Source organism: Lampris incognitus, chromosome 6, assembly GCF_029633865.1.
Source record: "Lampris incognitus isolate fLamInc1 chromosome 6, fLamInc1.hap2, whole genome shotgun sequence".
In the NCBI taxonomy this organism is placed as follows: Eukaryota; Metazoa; Chordata; class Actinopteri; order Lampriformes; family Lampridae; genus Lampris; species Lampris incognitus.
The window spans coordinates 54,626,832-54,650,278 of record NC_079216.1 but is presented as its reverse complement, the minus strand read 5'-3'; the positions used below and the strand labels follow the sequence as shown (position 1 = coordinate 54,650,278).

Below are 23,447 nucleotides of genomic sequence, written 5' to 3'. Positions count from 1 at the left end.
TTCTGACCCTACCATCCGAATGTCGCAGCAGAAATCGAGACTCATCAGACCAGGCAAAATTTTTCCAATCTTCTATTGTCCAATTTTGGTGAGCCTGTGCGAATTGTAGCCTCTGTTTCCTGTTCTTAGCTGACAGGAGTGGCACCCGGTGTGGTCTTCTGCTGCTGTAGCCCATCTGCCTCAAGGTTCGACGTGTTGTGCGTTCAGAGATGCTCTTCTGCATACCTCGGTTGTAATGAGTGGTTATTTGAGTTACTGTTGCCTTTCTATCAGCTCGAACCAGTCTGGCCATTCTCCTCTGACCTCTGGCATCAACAAGGCATTTTCGCCCACAGAACTGCCGCTCACTGGATATTTTCTCTTTTTCGGACCATTCTCTGTAAACCCTAGATATGGTTGTGCGTGAAAATCCCAGTAGATCAGCAGTTTCTGAAATACTCAGACCAGCCCGTCTGGCACCAACAACCATGCCACGTTCAAAGTCACTTAAATCACCTTTCTTCCCCATTCTGATGCTCGGTTTGAACTGCAGCAGATCGTCTTGACCATGTCTACATGCCTAAATGCATTGAGTTGCTGCCATGTGATTGGCTGATTAGAAATTTGCGTTAACGAGCAGCTGGACAGGTGTGCCTATTAAAGTGGCCGGTGAGTGTATATATATCGATATGTGTGTGGATTTTTGCCAGTTTTGGAGGTTTAACAAGAGACATTATGATCCTTCTCCAGTACAGCCCTATTTGGACATCTTATAATATTTCTCACTAATACGTTAGTCTCGTTAGTCTTTTTACACTTCCACGTGTGGGTGTAATTTTGTAGTTACTAGGCCCTGCGATCGCCTGGCGGCCTGTCCAGGGTGTCCTCCCCGCCTGCCGCCCAATGACTGCTGGGATAGGCTCCAGCATCCCCGCGACCCGGAGAACAGAATAAGCAGTTTGGATAATGAATGAATATATCCATCTTAAATTTGGATTGAAATTAAGCACTGACGCTTTCTAATATTACTTATTACCCTAATTGTCTACTAAAAAAAGTGTAAAAGTAGAATTCAGTTTTTCTGTTTTGATAAGAGCTCCCCCTAGTTCTCTCAGATGGTCTTTTTCTCCTGATACTCATTATGTCATCACATCAAATCATCTAATTATGCTTTGTGCTTGTCACTCAAAGGTCGGCTCATGAATATTAATGAGAGCTAGATCACTCCCTCACAGCTCTTGAAATAATAGAGAACAGTTAAGGATGAAGGTATCAAAAAACACAATATTAGTCGTTTACACATTTTTTTTTTCAAAAAGGGATGAAAAAATGTTGCTTGATTTTTTTAATAATGCCATGTTAAAGTTTTTTAGAGCCGGCCAGATAAATCTAATTACTGCTTTCGGTCCAAGTTTAAGGGAGTACTTCTGGTTGTTCCCTCAGCAGAGTAGAGCAGAGCAGAAACTGGTTAATTGGAAGTCTGTTTCCTGAATAAGCGAATATGCTTCAAGCGCAGTTTCACTGGCTGTTATGAACACCCTGTGGGGTAGACGACCTTGACCCCTTTCTGTTGTACTGCCTGTTACATCAATGAGAGGAAGCAAGGCTCCCCATGGGATAGCCATGAACTACACTCACAAAGGTTGACATTTTTGGAAATTTGTTTATGTTTCGATGATACACGATTACATTCAAGATGTATGTGTTCACACTGTGGGATATTGTTTGAAAGCGAGAGGAGTTGATAGAAGTCACGTGATAGAAAATGTGGTTTTGTTCTTTGGATTGTCAGTAAAAGTCTGTGCTGAAAAAAAACAATTAGAGGTGCTGCTTAACTGTGTGTAGAATCTGAGGGATGAAGCGTGATACTATCCATATACAAAAAAATACAATTTATTCTAGGGTGGCACAGTGGCGCAGTGGTTAGCGCGGTCACCTCACATCAAGAAGGTCCTGGGTTCGAGCCCCGGGGTAGTCCAACCTTGTGTGGAGTTTGCATGTTCTCGCTGTGTCTGTGTGGGTTTCCTCTGGGTGCTCCAGTTTCCTCCCACAGTCCAAAGACATGTAGGTCAGGTGAATCGGCTGTACTAAATTGTCCCTAGGCGTGTGTGTGTGTGTGTGTGGCCGCTAGCGGCCTGTCCAGGGTGTCTCCCCACCTGCTGCCCAATGACTGCCTGCTGGGATAGGCTCCAGCATCCCGTGACCCCGATTGGGATAAGCGGCTTGGATAATGGATGGAAAGATACAATTTATTCTAATAAAACGAGTAAAAGCACGTGACGTTTTGATTGTTCAGACCTTCGGCAGACTTGGTGGTCATTTGGATTGTTCCTCGTGTCTGATGAAGATCTGAAAGACTGAAACATCACGTATTTACTTTTTTTATTTAAAATGAGTGTAATTTCTTATATGGTTGGAGAGTCAAGCTTAACCCTTCATTTGTTTTTAGGATTAACTTTTGCTCTCTCGCTCTTTCGGGACGCTTTAAGATCACGCCGTCACGGTTCATTGTCTGTGTAATGATCTGGATCTTCCTACTCTCAACCCTGAGGTCATGTTGTGCTTCCTTCTCCCACTTTACTTTTCTCAGGGTTCAGGCGTAAGGAATTTCGGGGCAAGCTGGCCATCGCCATCACGGCCAATTTCATCAACAGGAACACAACAGCGGAGGCCAAGGTGGAGGAGATCAGTGGGGTGGCCTTCATCTTCAATCAGAAGTTCTTCCAGGACCTCCGAGAAGCAACAGGTCAGACAAACGGCAGCGTAGCTCTGCTAAGTGGAAACTGTAACTGAGTATATGCATTTTGTTCTTGAAAGGAACATTTGCTGTATATTTCACCAAGTGGTTTAGAGTGAGAATATAATAAAATCTGCCAGTTAACATGTTTCTGGGGTTTTGCAAGTGGATGTTGCAATTTAATAATAGAAAATGGAAAACAAAAGAGCTGCCTCATGATCAAAGCTTTGAAAATGTTGTTTCTCCCAATCAAAATGCTTGATGTTGTGTTTGATGCCAGGCCTGCCATCAGTATTCTGCTGACATGGCAGTATCCCCGGGCCTTTGGTTTTGTGCTCTGAGTCGTATAATTGCTGCTGCTGTTGTCCTCTAATGATGCCATATACAGCGCGCTGTCAGGAGACAGTTAGCTGTGCTGTGGCAGCAGGGAAATGAGTGTTTGTCTTTGGAGAATGAATTCAACAGTAGTTCTTTCTTTTGGACTTTTTAAGGAATTGACCTGGAAAACATTGTCTACTATAAGGATGACACGCACTACTTTGTGATGACCGCCAAAAAACAGAGCCTGCTGGAGAAAGGAGTCATTCTGCATGTGAGTGAGGCAAAGGCACCTGTGGAATCTATCCCTCTGTCTCCATTTCTTTCTGATAAAGACGAATACTGTACGTACACACTTGGCTACACAGACATGTTGCAAGTCGATGTCAGTTTTCATATCTGTCTGTATTTCTTTTCTTTTTGTCTTTGTTTCTCCCCCCCATGATTTCAATGGTGTTACCAAGCCAACAGTGTGCAGGAACAAACTGCCAACTCCATCACTCTTAATGAAACTTTATGTCCTCATTATACGCTGTAGTTTCCTTTGCTTGGTCGCTTTCCACAGGAAACAGGAAAAAGGTTTTAGGAGCTCCTCTCAGGGCTTTTGATTTTGGCTTGTACGGTATTTCCTAAGGTTACTGAAAGTGCAGTGTAATGCCTGGTAAATGACGTGTTAGGTGCGTTTGCCGGCCAAATCACGATATTATTCCAAAGGCAGTATTTGTTCCTAGGTGCTAATCTAGTCTAATTAACTTGGATTTCTGATTTGACATGGTTTTAGGATGTTGATCTCCTGTCACTGCAGCATTCAAGGAAGTCCTGTGCCCCGTAACCTATGGGAGTTAAAGTTAGTCATAGACTGATATGCAAACAAATGTCCTTTTTGATACTTTCTGCTACTGGTGTATTTAAGACAACAGTTAATCCAGAAATATCCAAATTGTTAATGCTTTTTAAGTTGCTTATTTGAATGGCAACTGTCTGGTAGGACTTTCCTGGGGAAGATGAAACGGCAGATAATGTTTTAAGTCGTCAGCGTAGTTGCCTAATGTGAGAGAAGAAGGCAGTTAATGGTGTTTTTGAAGAAGCAAGGTTGTGTCTAGCAAGCCAGTATGACAGAACAAGCTTGTGAAAGACCTTTATCAACAGATACTATAACATCATTAGGTAAAACCCGGATTCAACCATGTTTTTTTGTTTGACGTCGGGATGTTGCTGATATAATGGCACTAGTGACTCATTTTGAATGGATGTCTGGGATTTGAATTGGTCAATTCCACTGCAGTTACCTCCATGTGTGTCAGTTAGTTTAAATAAAATGTTGCATTTAAGATTGGTACTTTAAATTGATTTCATAAACACAATATAGAACAATTCCAGGTTAAGGTTACAGGGCTGGCTTGTTCACACATTTAACAAATGCTCCTTCAGACCTTCTGACTGTGCTGAGAGTTTAAAATGTGGCCCTGCTATTCATCGGTGCTCTTTTGCTGCCAGTTATTCATTTTAGAAGCTCTTGGTCCAACTTTGGAGACCTCAAAATGATTATATGTCGCTCATGTGCTAAGGAGGCTAGCTTTACTGCAATAACCACATCTTTGACATTCAGACCTGCTGGCAAATTTCCTCATATGCTGAGGAGGCCATGAAGTTGGCAGAAGTTCACATAGCAGATCTTTTTGCCAACTAATACATAATGATAAGTAATCAAGTTGTGCGCGCTTAATCCATTAATCTGTTGTTGAATGTCATTTACCAGGCCTTGACATAGCAATTTAGTTGAGCTTTTTTTTCCTTTCCAATTTTGAGTCTCATTTGTTATAAGACACCAAATGGGAATTTTCCGTGACATTTATGAAAAATGCTGACAATCTGATCAGATTTTTATACATCCTTTATTTTGCACGATTCTGTTTTTCCCCTACTTTTTCCAACTTTGTCCATCTTCTCATATCTTTTTTTCCCCTCTGGTCTGCTTTCCAGAGGGAAAATCTTTCTCACTTTCTCACTCTCACCCGTTCTCATCGTAGTTTCTTTTGTTGTTGTCTAATCTAAATCCCTTTTCTTATATTTCGACCTAGGACTATGCCGACACAGAGATGCTGCTTTCCAGGGCTAATGTGGACCAGGCTGCCCTGCTGTCCTATGCTTGCGAGGCAGCCGACTTCTCCACCAACCACCAGCTGCCTACATTGGATTTTGCCATCAACCACTACGGCCAGCCTGACGTAGCCATGTTTGACTTCACCTGCATGTACGCCTCAGAGAACGCTGCTCTGGTGCGGCAACGCAACGGCCATAAACTGCTGGTGGCACTGGTGGGAGACAGTCTGCTGGAGGTGAGTGGGGCTCGATGCTGCTTGAGATATCTATCTGAGATTGTGTTGCTTTGTGCAAGGAGTCTTTTGAATTAAACCTTTCAACTGTGGAATAGACTGGAATGGAGAATTTCATATTACATTCACTCGGCGGATTAAAGCTATATAGCAGGATTTTCCAAACCTTCGGGATTGCCGATAGTGTAGGCCAGCGTTGCTCAACCTTTTTTCAGTCACAGCACCCTTGAAAAGTATGCAAAATCCTGAGTCATCCCAGTCTAAAATGTATTAAAAACATACATGCTGCATCGCATCCCTCTGACGCCACACACACACACACACACACACACACACACACCTTAGTGGATATTGAGAGACAGGGTAATGTGACTTACTATCAGTGGATAACCTGAGCCTGGGACGTTGCACACAAGCGCCCTATTCTGGCAGGGATGGGTGAGAGGCAGACAGAGCTCCCAGTCCAGTCTTCAGTTGCACCCTGTACTTGTTCTTGATGTAAGTTAGGCTCGAAAAGCTCAGTTCACACAAATACTTTGCAGAGAAGGGTAGCAGAAATGCAATGGCGCGTCATGAAACTATTGGATACTCCTTCTCCAATGATGTTCAAAACCTGTCCAAAGCCATGTCTGGAAATTTTATTTTTAATATGCGATCCTCCCAGGTCTCTGCCAGTTGCTCCTGTGCCAGCAGTGGCAAGTCTTTTCAGCTTTCCAGTGCACATGAACTCCAAGGGTCACAGACCCAGTCCAACTGTGCAAAAGACTCTGAAGGAAAATAGTGACTAAATCTCTCATTGAGAATTTCCAGTTGCAGAGATAAGGTCAGAAAGTGTTCTGCTCTTTGAATGTTCACTGCACAAGGGAAACATCTCAAGCCTGCCCTGTTCCACTAAGGAGTGATAGTGTGAGCTTAGATCTGAAACCACATAGTTTGTCAGATGAGGTGAGAAGATTTTCTTCTTTGCCTTGCGTAGCGTTCAATTAATTGAGATGCCTAAAAATTTCAGCCAAGTATGCAGGTTTCGTGTACCATCACGCATCTGCAATCAGCTCCCCATATGTAGAATTCTGTCTTATCAGGAACGTTCTGAGTTCTTCTTTTAACTCGTACAGTCGGCCCAAAACCTTCCCCCATGAAAGCCAGTGAATGGCTGTGTGTAGCAAAACCCTATGTTGTTCTGCTCCCACTTCCTCTCATAGAATCGAAAAAAGATGGGTCTTCAATGGCTGCGCTTTGATGAAATTAACAATGTCCACCGCTCTGTCCAGCACATCTTAAAGTTCTTTCGGCAGCGTCTTTGCAAATTGTTCCTCCCAGTGAACGAAGCGGTGAGTATTTTTCATGTTCGGATTTTTGCACTCTGGCCCTACTGATGAAACCCTTGGCACTACCCATCATGGCAGAGGCCCCATCAGTGCAGATACTGATACAGTTCTGCCAACGTAATTCCCCCCCCCCCCCCCCCCCCGTTCAAGATACTCAGTTGTCACATGATGAATCTCCTCTCCGGTTGTGTTGTTAGGCATTGGTTTGCAAAATAAAAAATTCACTGTGATATGGTCCCCGTCTATGAATCGAACATTTGCCAAAGCTGAACATGACCACTGATGTCTGTTGATTTCGTCAACTTGTAAGGAAAATTGTCTGCTAGATCTGATATCCCCCCCCCCCTCCAAAAAAAAAACAAAACCCACAGCTTCAATATCTGCAGACGTGTCATTGATTTGCCTTCCAATTGTACTGTCTTGACAGCAGAACCTTTGCGATGTCTTTTGCTGCTTGTGGGCCTAGTATTTTGTGGACAATTGCTGTGCATGTTGGCAATATGACCGTCTCAGCAGTCGTGTGGCTTCTTAGCCTTAGCTGCTGTTTCGGCCACTAGATAGGTAGCCTCCAGTGCTTTCTCTGACACTTGCACACTTCATCATCACTTGCTCTGGTCAGCTGTGTTGACTTTTCAAATGACTAAAATACTCTGCACCCTTGCTGGCTAGTGATGGATGATTTGTTGTCAGGTGTCTTTTAAGTTTGCTTGGAACTTCTGCTTGGTTTGACAATTTCATGCCACATACCATGGTACATAGGGAGAGGGAATGATGGATCCCCGGTAAAGATGAAACCTTGCAACAAGTAGTTGTCATCGTACTGTCTTTTCTTTGTCTTGCTTCTAGCCTCTACTAACCTCACTGCTGAGCCACCACTGAATAATGCAGCTGATGGCTCAGATTCAGCGTTATCTTTCTGGAGCCTTTCTTTTCAAAAAAAGTTCCGTGCTAGTTTGTTTGCTCCACATACCACTCTGGTACTGCATTGCACAGTAATGAAAACAAAAAACACTGTAGTAGGCTATTTACGTAGTCATACGCTGACCCCGGCATTGACATTGTGGTGTGTGATGGGGAAAGGGGCACATGAGACAAATTTTGATGATGTATGAGGCGGCTAATGAACTGCATTTTCATAAGTTATGCAGCAATCGCTTTTTGGAATTCCAATTTATTTTATGTCAGCAACATCAGAATATTTTTTTTGACAGCACCCTTGACAAAGCCAGATGGCATCCCGGTTGAGAAAGGCTGGTATAAGCGATAGATAGAACTGCACCCCGCTCACGGGATTGCCTCAAAATGAATAGAAGCTGATGTACCATTTTCTAATATAGATATCGAGTAAAGAAGATTAGTAGACATTATTGCTCCTGAAGAAAAGGAGCCAGCTTCTGATTACTTTTCATCTCCAGCTCATCTTTAAATTTACTCCAATGATCAAATGCAGACCCAAGAAAAATTGTTTTGACGTGCTGCCCGTCATACTCTTTTTACTTTCATACTGTCGTCAGATTTTTCCTTTGACACGGTAAGTGAACAGCAGAGCAGAGTTTCCAGCTTTTTCCATGGTCGTGAAGTAGTCCCCGAGTGTTTGCAACTCTCCTTCATACCACATAAAACACGTCATTATCTGTGCACACCTACACTTTTCACGCCATTATACCGGTCATACACATCCAAGCGGTCTCGTGTTACACGGTTTGTTTCATTGAGACTTGGGAATCCAACTGTGGCATTAACGGCACTGAATGCCATTACCATGAAGAAGTCACCCTACGCAACTTTAATATCTGACCGTTACATTATGTGGTTGAAGAGCTGAACAATGGAAAGCAAGAATGAGAAACTAGGAGATCAGACAGGCAACAAATTGTTCAGAGAAACGAATGCTGTTGTTGAAATGAAAGATGGGTGTGAAAGTGGTCTTTAAAGTTGATTTTCCATTTCCACTAAGGCGATGAACTCTCTCTGACTCACCTCCGGGAGTACAGTATGTGGTTGTTTCATATGTTCTTTGCTGGTTTGTTTCCAGCCATTCTGGCCCATGGGCACCGGCATTGCCCGAGGTTTCCTGGCAGCCTTGGACTCAGGCTGGATGGTTCGGAGCTGGGCTCAGGGCAACACCCCACTGGAGGTACTGGCTGAGAGGTGAGGGAGTGGAAACTATAACGCAATCACACTCTGACTCAAACCTCTCTTACTCATGTGCGGTCGAAACACAACACTTTTTTCACGTGCGCACAAATGCACGCGTACATTTTTGGTGCACGCACTTTGTTTTCTCTCTTCAGCGTATCCTTTTATCTCTGAGTGCTTTAAAAGGAAATGGCCTCGTGCAGGATCGCAGGCATCGGTCCCACCTCTGGGTGTACTAATGGGATAAGAGGCTGACATAAGACCAGAATGGAATGTGGCTCTTCTCTTATACGGCAGCTCCCATACTTTCTAAAACCATTTCAGCATAGTTTCATATTCCAAGGCCATACTTTTTCCACCATCTTTACTCCCAGTGGACAGAATTCGACTCTTTACATCATATATTATCTTAGATTATTGTAAATCTTTTTTTTCCTCATTACTATAGGGAGAGTATATACCGTCTGCTGCCCCAGACCACACCAGAGAACGTCAGCAAGAACTTTAGTCAGTACAGCGTGGATCCCACAACCAGATATCCCAACATAAGCCTTAACTTTCTCAGGCCCAACCAGGTGGGTATGAAGGCTAATTGTCATGTAATTACATCAATATTACTATTTCGATTGATGTTGTTATTATAATGATAATAATAATAAAAACAATGTAAACAATCAATTCAGACCAAAAGAGAATACTAAGAAGAAGTGACAAGGTGAAGGATAACCTCTATAACAACTGTGGTTGTTTTAAATGTGCTATATAAATAAACTTGACTTGACTCTAAAAAGATGTGTTTGAGGGGCATCCGGGTAGCGTGGCGGTCTATTCTGTTGCCTACCAACACAGGGATCGCCAGTTTGAATCCCCACGTTACCTCCAGCTTGGTCGGGCATCCCTACAGCCACAATTGGCCGTGTGGGTATGTGTCCTGGTCGCTGCACTACTGTCTCCTCTGGTTGGTTGGGGTGCCTGTTTAGGGGGGAGGGGGAACTGGGGGGAATAGCGTGATCCTCCCACACGCTGCGTCCCCCTGGCGAAACTCCTCACTGTCAGGTGAAAAGAAGCAGCTGGCAACTCCACATGTATCGGAGGAGGCATGTGGTAGTCTGCAGCCCTCCCCGGACCGGCAGAGGGGGTGGAGCAGGGACTGGGACGGCTCAGAGCACGGGGTGATTGGCCAGGTACAATTGGGGGGGAGGGGGGTGTTTGGCTGGTTTTGTATACAATTTGGGAAACAACCTGTGGTATCAGACTCACACTAAGTTCAGGCTTCAGTAATTTTTCCTGCACACATGACGCAATTCACGCAGATTCTTAATCGCAGGTTGTTTATTCATCTGTGCTTTTTAGGTACGGCACCTCGTTGACACAGGAGAGCCCAGGGAGATGCGCCTTGAGATTGAAAATGTGATCAACTCATCAACACCCAAGTTGACCCGGAATGGTTCGTCTATTTTATGTATTTGTTGCATCTTGGTGAATGGCAGTTCTAATCAGTTTCATGAGATTGATCATTAAAAAAAGAACCCACAGACATAAAGGCACTGATTGTTGGTTCTATTTGTTAAATTTTAGGATTTTACCAGAAATGGTTTTGTGACGTCTAATAATGAACTATTTTCACTCTAGAATATTGCCTGCTTGACAAGCAGTTGCGAGGTAACATGGAGTCTAAATGCATGGTGTGGCTTTCCGGGGGTTCCTAACGGTTTTTAACCATGTTGAGCCGACGATTGTACGTTTGAATAGTGGAATGACAATAATTTCTGTGAACAGGCTGAATGCAGCCTGTGGGAGTTTCTTTAGCGTGCACTAACTCAGTTGTTGATGTATTTTCATTTAGTCTCACTGGTTTTCAGAATATCCAGTAAAGGTCACTGTCACTTCTAACGGTTTTAAAGGTTTCCCAAGAAATGCTTCTAACCTCTCATTATGTATTCCTTACCCCTTTTATACCTCAGCAAAACATTTTTGCCCCCCCATTCATAATTTCTTTCATAGACTGTTAAAAAGTCTGATTAACAGGGCGTCCGAGTGGTGTGGCGGTCTATCTCAAAGCCTACCAACACGGGGATCGCCGGTTCAAATGCCCGTGTTACCTCCGGCTTGGTGGGATGTCCCTACAAACACAATTGGCCGTGTCTGCGGGTGGGAAGCTGGATGTATGTATGTGTCCTGTGTCCTGGTCGCTTCACGAGTGCCTCCTGTGGTCGGTCGGGGCGCCTGTTCGGGGGGGCAGAACTGGGGGGAATTGCGTGGTCCTCCCACGCGCTATGTTCCCCTGGTGAAATTCCTCACTGTCGGGTGAAAAGAAGCGGCTGGCGACTACCACATGTATCAGAGGAGGCATGTGGTTGTCTGCAGCCCTCCCCGGCCTGGCAGAGGGGGTGGAGCAGCGACCTGGACGGCTCAGAAGAGTGGGGTAATTGGTCGGGTACAATTGGGGAGGAAAAAAAAGGGGGGGGGGTCTGATTAACATTGTTGATGAGACTGTTGAAGTCACCCTGCTGCTCTGTGCTCAACCTAGCCTAACAAAGGCCTCGTGATTGCCTAGCAAAAGATGTGTAGTGTGCTTTCAGAATGGGTTTGTTTACATTGTGTTTTTTTCCCTTTCTTTTATTAAGCAGTGATCAGGCTTTGTTTAAAGTGCAATACTTGTTTAGCAGGTTGTCTGACTGTTTCTGTCTCCTATCACCAGAATCGGTAGCTCGGTCCAGTAAACTGCTGAACTGGTGCCAGAGGCAGACAGAAGGATATAGGAATGTTAATGTAACGGATCTGACTATGTCTTGGAAGAGTGGTCTGGCCCTTTGTGCCCTCATCCACCGATATAGGCCGGATCTCATGTGAGTACATGAAAGAAATGCATGCAACACACACACACAAATGACAGCTCAGCTTGTGCTTTAAATTAATTTCCACTTCACTTCTTTTGTTGTTCTGTAAATAATGATAATGATTACATTTACCTATTTTGCATACACTTTAATCCAAGTGACTGCGTTTACATGCACAGTTAAGTCAAGCTATGGTTATAGCTCGATTTGGCCATGTAATTGGACTACTGTTGTTGTCCCAGTACACAAGAACCAGGGGAGAATCAATTAATTGACGGAAGTATGTCTGACCCCGGTACGGTAGGTGGCGATATGCTCCCTTTCGGCTGGTTGCTATTGGACCTTCTACCGGTTGACTTACTGCGTCGCATACCAAACAAGCGACAAACAAGTTAGCAGGCCTTTAGTAGTAGGCGTGTTTGAGGTGCTTCCACCGAACACGAATTTGCTCGGGGGTTCTTTTAAATCCCGCTTCGTCCAACTTTTCCGCCACTTTCTTAAATAGTTCGTCATTTCACGTCTCCTTCCATCTATGTAGTTTAGGATATTCAACTCCTTTAGCTGACACAACATAAAGTTTGTCTCCTCGTCTGTCCAGAAATGCGTGGTTCTTGCTCTAGCACTCGCCATGTTGATACTGTTGATACTACGCTGTTCGACTTTTGGGTGAAAGACCGCTGCACAGGAACTATGGATCATGCGCAGAATGCCTAGGCCAGTTTGGGGCCGATTGAAGTGTATACGTGCCAGAGTAAATCGATCTCCAACAGCATTATCTAGGTGTGTTAGTCCGACTTTGAGAAATTTGATTTAGTACGAGTTCAGTCGGACTAACACGTTTACATGTATTTTAAAAGTCCAGTTTTAGTCGGACTAACACAATAAATTGACTTTTTCTAACATCATGTAAATGCACTGCGTGACTTACAAGAGAGTTAGCATTTAGCAGATAATTTGAATGTTACCAACTTGCATCACAGGGCTTGATGATGATGATTTGTACAGCACTTTTCAAAAGAAATGTTTCCATCTACTTTACACAACTACACAACAAGAATAATACTATGTCAATCAAAATAAAATGTAAGCAGGAACCAAACCACTAATAAGTGAAATTTTAACATCAATTTTGAAATCAACTGTAAGTTCAAGTTCAAGTACTTTATTTGTCACATGCACAGAAATACAGAGTAAAACATGCAAGTCAGTGCGGGGCTGTTAAATTCTCTCTTTCTAGTCCTGGTTATAAAGTGCGGCTGCTGCATTCTGAACAAGTTGCACATCTTGATAGTTTACAGCCGAGGCCAAAACACAGAGTTACAGTAATTGGGTCTCGATGAAACAAAAGCTTGGACAGCTTTCTCCAAGTCCGATGTGGATGGGAGAAAAGATCAGATTACTTTTTGTAACTCTGAGCCGTTGAAAGCAGGACTGGACACGTTTGATTTTCAAAGTTCAGATCAGTTGACACCCACATTTCTGGGTGATGGTTTGATGTCAGCGACACCTCATTGGGAACTTTCTGAAGCAAGTTGTGTGATGGTAACTGCGAAAGGGTTAAGAAGACTGCTGAGGTCCAGGGAATGGCTTGCTCGCTGTGTTAATGACAGTGTTTGTTGGTTGCCAGTGGCGTTTATTGTCTGGTTGAGGCCTTGGTCCAGGTTCGTATATCACTGGGGAGAAATAAAAAGGTGACGGCTCTCAAGTCACAATAGCCCCTCAGGTCCCTCAAGGGAGTCCCTTCTCCCCCACCCCTGCCCCTCCCACATCACAGCTACCATCCGTATTGCCTTCTGTGGACTGTTATTCTCTGGAGGCAACAAGGTAATTAGCATTACAATCTATTAGTGTCTGTGTCCTGCCTGACCTTTTCTTAGTGGTGCTGGTGGAAGTTCTGCCCCATTGCCTTTCTTAGAAGGGAGATAAGCATAGTCAAGTGCTATGTGAAATGTTTCTGCCTGTCTGTCACTCACCCTCTCTCTCTCTCTCTCGCTGTCTGTCTCTTGCTCTCTCTCTCTCTCTCTCTCTCTCTCTCTCTCTCTCTCTCTCTCTCTCTCTCTCTCTCTCTCTCTCTCTCTCTCTCTCTCTCTCTCTCTCTCTCTCTCTCTCTCTCTCTCTCACCACACGCCCAAAAAGCAGATTATTGCAATTATATCTAATGTCTTTTTTGGGGGGGGTTAGTGGGGTGGACTAAAAGGAAGGTCAGGAAGACACTAATGGAATAAACGGTATCCCTCTCTCTCGCACTCTCTCTCGCTCTTTTTTTTCCCACCACACAACCAAAAACCATTGCCATTACATCTAATGTATTTTTTGGGGGTTGGGGGGGGTGGACTAAACGGAAGGTTGCTTCTAATGTGATGTGTTAGCCCTAATGCATTTAAACCCAAGAGTCTGGCGACGAACTGAGGACACCTCCACTTCCTCCCATTTTCAATCATCAGGGTTAGGTTAGGGTTAAGGTTAGGGTTGTGAGTATAAAGGTTTGGGAGGCGGTTGGAGGTGTTGGTTTGTGAGGAGTTGGAGGATATGGGCAGGAGTTGGAGGTGTCCTCAGTCCGCTGTCAACAGGGGTCTGGCGGCGGACTGAGTCTTCCGCCAGACGATCTGGTGGTGGACTGAGGACACCTCCAACCACTACCCATAAACTCCAACTCTCTCCAGTCCTCCCAAACATTCATACTCACCACCCTAAGCCTAAATAGAAGTTTTTTTCCTCCCCCTTCTGGCAGTGACAGTTATTACTTCTCTTTTTTCAACGCTCTCTGATGAGAAAAAGCTACACCAATGGTTATCTGTGTTTGTCCTCGCTGTCGATTGCTTTCTTTTTATTTTTTATTTTTTGTTGACTTTAATCCTTCCTTTGAACATCAAGTTTCTTTTTTCTCTGGAGCATCAGAAACTTTTCTTGGATGCTTCTTAGGTTTTTCCGACATAGATTCTAAGCCCAGAAACCTTCTGACAGAAAGCCCTGAAGGCAAGCCAATTAGAGGCATGCGAACGCTTTCATCACATGGAAGTTCAGCTCTGGGAAAGCAATCATTGCTGGTTGACATAAAACGCATCACTACGCATCACCTCCGGTGTGCCAGTGTGAGAATTCAGTGCGGGAATGTCGCCCCAGTGAAATACAGAGAGATTTACCTAGCGGTGATTGGACAAGGGCTTGAATTTCCCAGACATTAATTTGATATGTAAAAGTCCCACATTCTAGCTTTAAATGGGCTATTTGAGAAGTTAAAACTATATTGGTAAGCCATTTTGAATGGCCTTTCCAGTTGAACTTTTAGTGCTGTGAAACATCACCTATATGTAACTTACTAAACAGAAATATTTCATCATTAGTGTTTGTAAGTAATTCAGGATCAGCATCTTCAGATTCAACATCAATTTTATCCAAATCGGTTCACTAGCGATAGCCAGAAGCCATCCCGGCAGCTCTTACCCCATTAACAAAATCTGCTCGGGTCCACTGTTGATTTAAGCACCCATATTTTTCTTTCTAGGTAACTTTGCTGTATACTTTATTTTTCTTATTTTATTTATTTATTTATTTTTTGATGTCGTATTCATTTTGACCCTTATTGCGCCGCTCTTTCTCTCTGTTTTCTGCTCTCCCTCAGTGACTTTGACTCTCTGGATGAGCGGAATCAAGAGAAGAACAACCAGTTGGCTTTCGACGTGGCAGAGAAGGAGTTTGGCATCTCACCCTGCATGACGGGCAAGGAGATGTCTTCTGTGGTGGAGCCAGACAAACTGTCAATGGTCATGTACCTCAGCCAGTTCTATGAGATGTTCAAGGACACAGTGCCTCCTGGAGGTGAGAGCGGGTAGTACAATAGTTTGTCTTGTTTCATAACTTTGCTTTTGGGGGTGTTGCCAAATCCTTATTATTATTTTTTTTGGGTCATTTTCATTGTAAACATACTGTTCATTCAGGAGTTGTGATAAAACATGGTGACTCAGACCTTAGGGCATTTTAAAGTGATATCGCTTTCATTTCTATTTTAACTCTCTAAATGTTTATCTTTTCCATATTGGTTTGTTTGTTCAGATAACCTCAACTTGAGTCCCGAGGAAAAGGCAGCGCTGATTGCTAGCACCAAATCTCCGATTTCCTTCTTCAGCAAGCTTGGCCAGAGTATTGCTATCTCCAGAAAACGCAACCCCAAGGTCAGAATCTAAAAATGTGACCATGGTCACCTTTTGGGGCTCCCCTCAGCTCCATTATTTTTCATTATTGTTGTCAGAGTCTGGCTCTATGGTTTGAAGTAACCCATGACATGTCATCAACAGGACAAAAAAGAAAAGGAAGTTGACACTTTAGGGAAGAGGCGAAAAACCAGCCAGGCTGGCCATTCTGAAGATGTGAGTGGCACTGTTAGGAATGCCTTTTAGATATCAAGTTTAGGATTGTTAACATCAGTATTTTTTTTTAATTGGTGGCAATCTATTTAAAAGTTTTCCAGATTAGATTTGTAAACTGACAGCTACAAACTAAAATGAGACGTTAGGAATTAAATTCAACCCGACAACTGCTCTCTCACAGGAAGAGGTTTCTAGAACGAATCGTGACGATAGACCACCAGCCTCCACTGCCCTGTCGGAGAGAAAAATGGACTCTGCCACAGTGGGTAACCACAACAAGGTCAAAGTCATGGCCACCCAGCTGCTTGCCAAATTTGAGGAGAATGCTCCTGCCCAGTCCACAGGCCTCAAAAGACAGGTAATCTGAGAGTGATGTTTTCCTGTTTAGAATTGAAATGAGGACATTTAGTTATAAGCTCGGAGTGAGTTTTTTACCTAATGAGGATGGAGGTATGGGGGCGGGGGTTGATTGTGGTGTTCAGATCTCCCGGACAATATGGACATCATCCGTTTTCTGTATGTAAATACCATTGTGCATAATCTGATATTAAATACTATGAAACATATGCACTGTAGATATAACAGAATCTCAAGTCTAATGGTGGACGGGTCTGGGGCCAGTGTATGAATGAGCTGAGGTGGAGAATGCTAATATTGGTGGTGCTGTATTGGTGGGGTATTGTTCTTGGGTATAGTAGGTGGTTTCATACTGTCAGCTGGGGTGAAGAGGTTCGCAGAGCTACGGGTTGCTAACTACTCGGGACCGGCAAAGCTCGGGCTGTGGGAGGGGGTGTGTGGGATAGAGAAACACAAGACGCTATTGTTTACGTAAAGGAAAGGACAACTCTCAACTATTGACGTTCCAGAATACTTCTTCTCACCATGTGTTTCGAAGTTATTTCATCTGACATGATGTCCGACCGAACAAAAGCTTCTGTCTATTGTTTGAGCTAACGGAAGGTCTTCTCAGCGCTGTGCTAAATTAAAGATCTTATGTGCATACTGAATGGTGTGCATCTTTTTAGGGTTTTTGGAGAACATTAAGAGAAATCAGTCATGAAAGCTGTGCATATTATCAGTGTGTATTATGTATACGTCAAAACTTCTTTTTCCCGAAAAAGGAAGGATGCAGCGTTAAATTCAACCAGTCACAAAATAAAGTTTTAAGCTCTGATGAGATGTAACTAAATAATGGTTATGTTCTCCTGTTAACACGGCATTTGCCTGTGTGCTATATTGGATAATGTAATGCTGCTACCATTTGCCACAGTAGAGCAATTCCACGGGAAGGATTAGCAAACAATGGATTTAGTTTCTGCGCTTCTGTCATACATGTGCGTTATGCATGACAATTTCTTTTTCTGCTTATAGTATTTTCAGTTATTTTTTTGGTGACTGCATACTGTATAGTATTGTGCTCATCTTTGTTCTCTGCATGGTTTCCTCATGACTTGTTTGTCATTTCCGTCTGGTTTTGAACCAAGTCGGCCATTTTTCTTTTTTCCAAACAGCATGACTCTGTGTCTACTTATGATTCACTTGTCTCTCTGTTTCTATTTTTGTTTTTCTCTTTCTCTCCCCCCATCGTGGGTCATGACTATGACTCATGGTGGCTTGCATGGCGGCTTGGCCTTTTATGTGGTGCTTTTGCTGTCACTCATCCTTATTTGACCACAAAGGGGGAGTCTCTGCCCAATCTGGACCGCCTTCTGCCCCCCTCCCCGCCCCCAACCCCACTGAACGAGCCAGTCCGCCTGACCCCTGCCCCGGCATGGAGAAAGGTAAAGTGTGGACTGTCCCCTTCCATTAGAGAGTCTGTTTCTAACCCTTAGACTGGCCGTCTAACTAGCTCTCGATTAACTTAAAGGGAAACTCTGGTGTTTTTTTTAACCTAAGCCCTCTTTTTTATTGTTGGGGGTTTGACCGAGTGATGAGCAGCAGAATGTTTTAAATTGATTCAGTATCGAGCAAGCTCACATCAGCCAACTGGTGTGCACCAAGCTGCAATGTAGTCCTTCAGGACAATAGCGCTCGGCAAATTAACCTCCACTTCTATGAGCTTTTTTTTTCAGCACCAACAGATTTGGAATTTTTTGAGAAATATCTACAAATGCCTTTCATTATGAAAAGACAATACCTGCACAGTCAGTGCAGTGATGGACCTTTTTTGCGTTTTATTTTTTGCACTTCTCTCCAACTCATTCATGTTTGCACTGTTTTCCTGCAAAAACTCACTCCTTTTTTGGATTTTCCCCTCATTTTCTCCCCAATTGTATCCGGCCAATTACCGCACTCTTCCGAGCCGCCCCGGTTGCTGCTCTACCCCCTCTGTCGATCCGGGGAGGGCTGCAGACTACCACATGCCTCCTCCGATACATGTGGATTCGCCAGCCACTTCTTTTCAACTGACTGAGGACTTTCGCCAGGGGGATGTAGCACGTGGGAGGATCACGCTATTCCTCCCAGTCCCCCCCCCCCCCCCGAACAGGCCGGCGCCCCAACCAACCAGAGGAGGCATTAGTGCAGCGACCAGGTTACACACCCACATCCGGCTTCCCACCCAGAGACACAGCCAATTGTGTCTGTAGGGACGCCTGACCAAGCCAGAGGTAACGCAGGGATTTGATCTGGTGATCCCCGTGTTGGTAGGCAACGGAATAGACCGCTACGCTACCCGGACGCCCATGATAGAACTTTTTTGCATTTTCTTTTTTGCACTTCTGTCCAACTCGCCCATGCTTCCACTGCTTTCCTGCAAAAAACTCACTCCTGGCGGGATTACAGAGCAGGACTTCTGCTCCGGGTTAGAAATAGATTTATATTTATATAAATTCATGATTGATACTGTGGCTAACGCTCCTTAGATGGCTCTCTTAACATTGAGCCTCTTAGTGCCAAAAAAAAAGAGCTCTTTTAATGGACAATATTTTGCAAGCACTATTGCCCCAAAGGATTACGTTGCAGCTTAGTTTGCAGCAGTCGGCTGATGCGAGTTTGCTCAACCCTGAATCAATTTAAAAGAATTTGTTGCCCGTCCCTTGGTTTGACTCCCAGCGATGGGAAAATGGGGCTTAGACTAACGCTAACCCTTTAAGTTGACCCCTATAGATGGTGGTGTAATGGAACATAGTTGATCCGTGAGCTATGCGGATTGCTCCCCACGGTTCGGCACGCATGTGAACCATGGATTAATTGCAAAATTTAACCATCGTACTGGAATACAGTTTTACTACCGCTGTCACTTTTCAAAGCGATAATTCGCTAACTCTTGATGCAGAGTTGCAGTGAAAAGATAGACAAGACAGAAGCGTGCTGTATTTGGTTGCAATGCAATGATTGGTTGATTATGCAAAAAAACAAAACACAAAAAAAACATTGTGTATTCACGTGAAGATGGCATGTTGAATCTCAGGGATGCTCGTGGTGCAAAAAGCACAATGACAGTGACGGCTAGCAGAGGGGCGGAAGAACTTGAAAAATCTCTTGCATCATTTAAAGGAAGAAGGTATCATGCCCTCATATTGCACTTTAACAATTGAGTATTAAATATTTTATATATTCTAAGATTTTACTTAAACGTTGGACATCTTGAATGTTGTTTTTCATTTAAGACCATGGGCAAAACTTCCTTGCTTCAAGTGTTTCACAGAATAAATGGAAAGCAAAGTTATATTTGCTGATCCAAAAAATGATCCGATCCGTGACTCAAAACCATGATACGATCTGAACCGTGAATTTTATGATCTGTTGCACCCCTATCTATGGACATCTCTTATGCTGTATGGGGGTTTGGGGTAATCACACTAACAGTTTGAAAGTGTGGAAGTTTGTTTTGTTAACTTAATTGTGGGAGTCTGTGTTAGTGAGGCTGTTCATATGCATCTGTGTGTGCATGTGTGTGTTTTTGGTGCAGTCACTTGGCTGCAGAGACAGTGTGTGATATGTGCGTGTGACTTCATCATGGTGTCTCCTGCTTGCTTCTCCTCCCCTGGTTCAGAGACGCACTCAGCAGCAGGAGCAGCTCAGCATTCGCTATAAAGAAAGAGTCAAGTGTCAGACCCTGCCTAGCAGAGGGGAGCAGGTATGGTTAGCCATGCTAGCCTGGTAGCCCCCATACACACACACACACACACACACACACACACACACACACACACACTATACTCTTACATGGGCTCAGAGCTAAGAACCAGTTCAAGCATCCCTCCTAGGTTCCCTGCTTTACTGCAGATCTAGGTACCGTTATAAGCTTGCTGTTTTGTTGCCCACTCACCTGCCTTTTAGGCTCACTCTGATGTAGTCTGCAGGAATCCTTCAGTTTCAGTAGAAGCTGCCCATTGGTTGTGTTATGACTGCTTGTTGGAGCCATAGTAAAAGAGGGAGTCCACTCTATATATCTGGTCAACCAATAATTATTGACTTCAAAAGTCTAACAAGAGTGACGTTATAGGTTGTGTAGTCTGTGATCAGTGTATAATGTGAATATTTGGGGCAATGAAAAATGGTATGAGACAGTTGGGTGTTGTAGGGGTGACACGGTGGCGCATTGGTTAGCACTGTCGCCTCACACCATGAAGGTCCTGAGTTTGAGCCCTGGGGTAGTCCAACCTTGAGGGTCGTCCTAGGTCGTCCTCTGCGTGGAGTTCGCATGTTCTTCCTGTGTCTGCATGGGTTTCCTCCGGGTGCTCCGGTTTCCTCCCACATTCCAAAGACATGTAGGTCAGGTGACTCGGCTATACTAAATTATCCCTAGGTGTAAATGTGTGTGTGTGTGTGTGTGTGTGTGTGTGGGGGGGCCCTGTGATAGCCTGGTGGCCTGCCCAGGGTGTCTCCCCACCTGCTGCCCAGTGACTGCTGGAATATGCTCCAGCATCACCGTGACCCTGAGAGCAGGATAAGCAGTTTGGATAATGGATGGATGGATGGGTGTTGTAGATTCACCTGACCTACATGTCTTTGGACTGTGGAAGGAAACCAGAGCACCCGGGGGAAACCCACGCAGACATGGAGAGAACATGCAGGCTCCACACAGAGGACGATCCGGGACAATCCCCCCCCAAAGTTGGCCTACCCTGGGGCTCGAACCCAGGACCTTCTTGCTGTGAGGCGACCGTGCTAACCACTACGCCACTGTGCCGCCGTAATAGCAACAACATGTAGAACATGGAACTGAACACACAAAGCCTAGATTTGCCTTTTAATCTTTATTTCTGTTTTTGCTGCTGTGTATCAAATCACGGAATGTTTTGGCATTGCATTTTGGGTATCAGGAGGCTGTTTTGTCAAGACCGTGGGCTGCAAACAGAAATAAAGATTAAAAGTAATTGGTACATTAACTGTCCAAATGAATCAGAATCATCTTTATTTGTGACGAAGCATTCACTGAAGCAAATGAAGCATCACCACATCGCTGTTATGTTTCAGTTCTCTCCCCGTTTGAGTAGGAACATATTTGGCGCTGCACAGTGTTCATCCTACCCGGTTAGAAGTATCAACAACAGTATACCGAGAGTGTCTCCAACCATGGTAAAGATGCCAGTTAGTATTATGTAACTTGACTCCATGTTCCAGATAGATTAAATAACTATTAATGGTGAAAATCCCGGATTTCAGCTTTAAGGGGATTTAATCTGCGACTATTCTCGGATGACGTCTCACTACGAATCTTTTGCTTAGCTAATTCGCCGAAAACCCAACTGTTAATACTTAAAGTATATGTAACTGTGGAGAGTACAGCACTTCTCCCTTTGAAGTGTACAGGATGGATTCTCTAAGGCCACCCCCCCCCTTTTTTTATTTTGTGGATTTTCCCCCCTTTTCTCCCCAGTTGTACCCGACTATTACCCCACTCTTCCAAGCCACCCCGGTCGCTGCTCCACCCCCTCTGCCGATTCGGCGAGGACTACAGACTACCACATTCCTCCTCCGATACACGTGGAGTTGCCAGCCGCTTCTTTTCACCTGACAGTGAGGAGTTTCGCCAGGGGGACGTAGCGTGTGGTAGGATCACGCTATTCCCCCCAGTTCCCCCTCCCCCCAAACAGGCGCCCCTGACCGACCAGAGGAGGCGCTAGTGCAGCAACTAGGACACATAGCTACATCTGGCTTCCCACCCACAGACACAGCCAATTGTGTCTGTAGGGATGCCCGACCAAGCCGGATGTAACTAGGGGATTCAAACCGGACATCCCCGTGTTGCTAGGCAACGGAATAGGCCACCCGGACGCCCCACACTTTTCCCTTTAAGAGTCATTCCCACATAGTAACCCACTTTAGTGGCTCCTTAGCTGCACTGAATGCATGAAGTCTTTCTCTCCTCACCAAATCACTGAACAGTTTTGTTCTGTCCTTGTTTCACTTCATAACTCCAGAAGTGATTCCCTTGAGTTCTTTTTACACAGTCTTGGGCAGGAAGTCTTAGACCGGATTTTACATGTGTCCTGTAGTTTCCGTAGCCAATGCTTTAGAGTTTATGGCACTGTTCATAGCTGGCCAATGGATAATTTTTCCTTTTGGGAATACCTCTCTTACAGCTGTCGGACCTTGGTGTAGAGTGGTTTATTTCCCACACACACTTTGTGGGTGGTGTGTGTGTGTGTGTATGTGTGTGTGTGTGTAACATCCAATTTTGGTTAACATAAATGTTAATGCAGTAACACACCAAGATAACCTAATCCAGGGTTGTTGGACGTCCCAGTGGTTGTGGTTAGATTTTTTTCCCCTATTTTTTATTTTTTATTTTCTTAACAGCGAAAATTTTGCTGAAAATAGATTTTGCATATATATAATTGACCGTAAGTAATACATTTTGATTTGAATAAGAAATGCTTAGGATTATGCCTCCCTCTTCCTCTCTGAGCGATGATCCCTCATCCCATTCTTCATGATAATCTTCATCATCGTCCTCCTCTCTCAAGGCCAGAAGCAGCACAGATCAGCTGTCCGGCTCGGCCCCTCGGAGCTGCCCAAAGAAAACTATTCTGCTCCCCTCTTCTTCCTCCACCTCTTCGCTCTCTCTTCATTCACAGGTGACACACAGTTTGTCTATCTGTGCCTCAAATCTGGTAACCAACAGTCTGACCCCCCCCCGCCCCCGCCCCACCCCAGTTTTGTTTTAAACAAGCCCTCCTTAACCACGTCTCTTGCTCAGGTTTAGACCTCTGCAGTGTGTTGTCTTGTGTAGAGGACTAAATCTTGTAGTGATTTATTTTCCTCCTCTCCCAAAATAACTCCCTAGGGTTGCCACAGACTTGAGAAAATAAACTTTGTGTAGCCCTTTATTTCCAACGTGAGCGGGTCGTGTTTGTTAATATGAGAGAGGGTGCATGTTTTCATGCTTGAATGGTGTGTAGGTGGGTCTTGAGGCTTCATGTAAAGTGATTGAGATTTGGAGGATCTTGGTA

The 23,447-nt window shown here is 44.3% G+C and overlaps 1 protein-coding gene across 4 annotated transcripts in view; it reads left to right on the top strand.

The window, feature by feature from the left end:
• The window catches only part of mical3a (microtubule associated monooxygenase, calponin and LIM domain containing 3a), a 111,376-nt gene that overhangs the window by 38,676 nt on the left and 49,253 nt on the right, over positions 1 to 23,447 (top strand). For all 4 annotated transcript variants that reach the window (XM_056281174.1, XM_056281173.1, XM_056281172.1 and 1 more), the window contains exons 6-16: positions 2,570 to 2,725; positions 3,208 to 3,308; positions 5,116 to 5,373; positions 8,734 to 8,849; positions 9,286 to 9,412; positions 10,191 to 10,284; positions 11,539 to 11,686; positions 15,300 to 15,496; positions 15,731 to 15,849; positions 15,973 to 16,044; positions 16,226 to 16,402. In XM_056281174.1, coding sequence (XP_056137149.1) covers positions 2,570 to 2,725; positions 3,208 to 3,308; positions 5,116 to 5,373; positions 8,734 to 8,849; positions 9,286 to 9,412; positions 10,191 to 10,284; positions 11,539 to 11,686; positions 15,300 to 15,496; positions 15,731 to 15,849; positions 15,973 to 16,044; positions 16,226 to 16,402 — 1,565 coding nt within the window. The remainder of the gene's footprint in view (positions 1 to 2,569; positions 2,726 to 3,207; positions 3,309 to 5,115; positions 5,374 to 8,733; positions 8,850 to 9,285; positions 9,413 to 10,190; positions 10,285 to 11,538; positions 11,687 to 15,299; positions 15,497 to 15,730; positions 15,850 to 15,972; positions 16,045 to 16,225; positions 16,403 to 23,447) is intronic.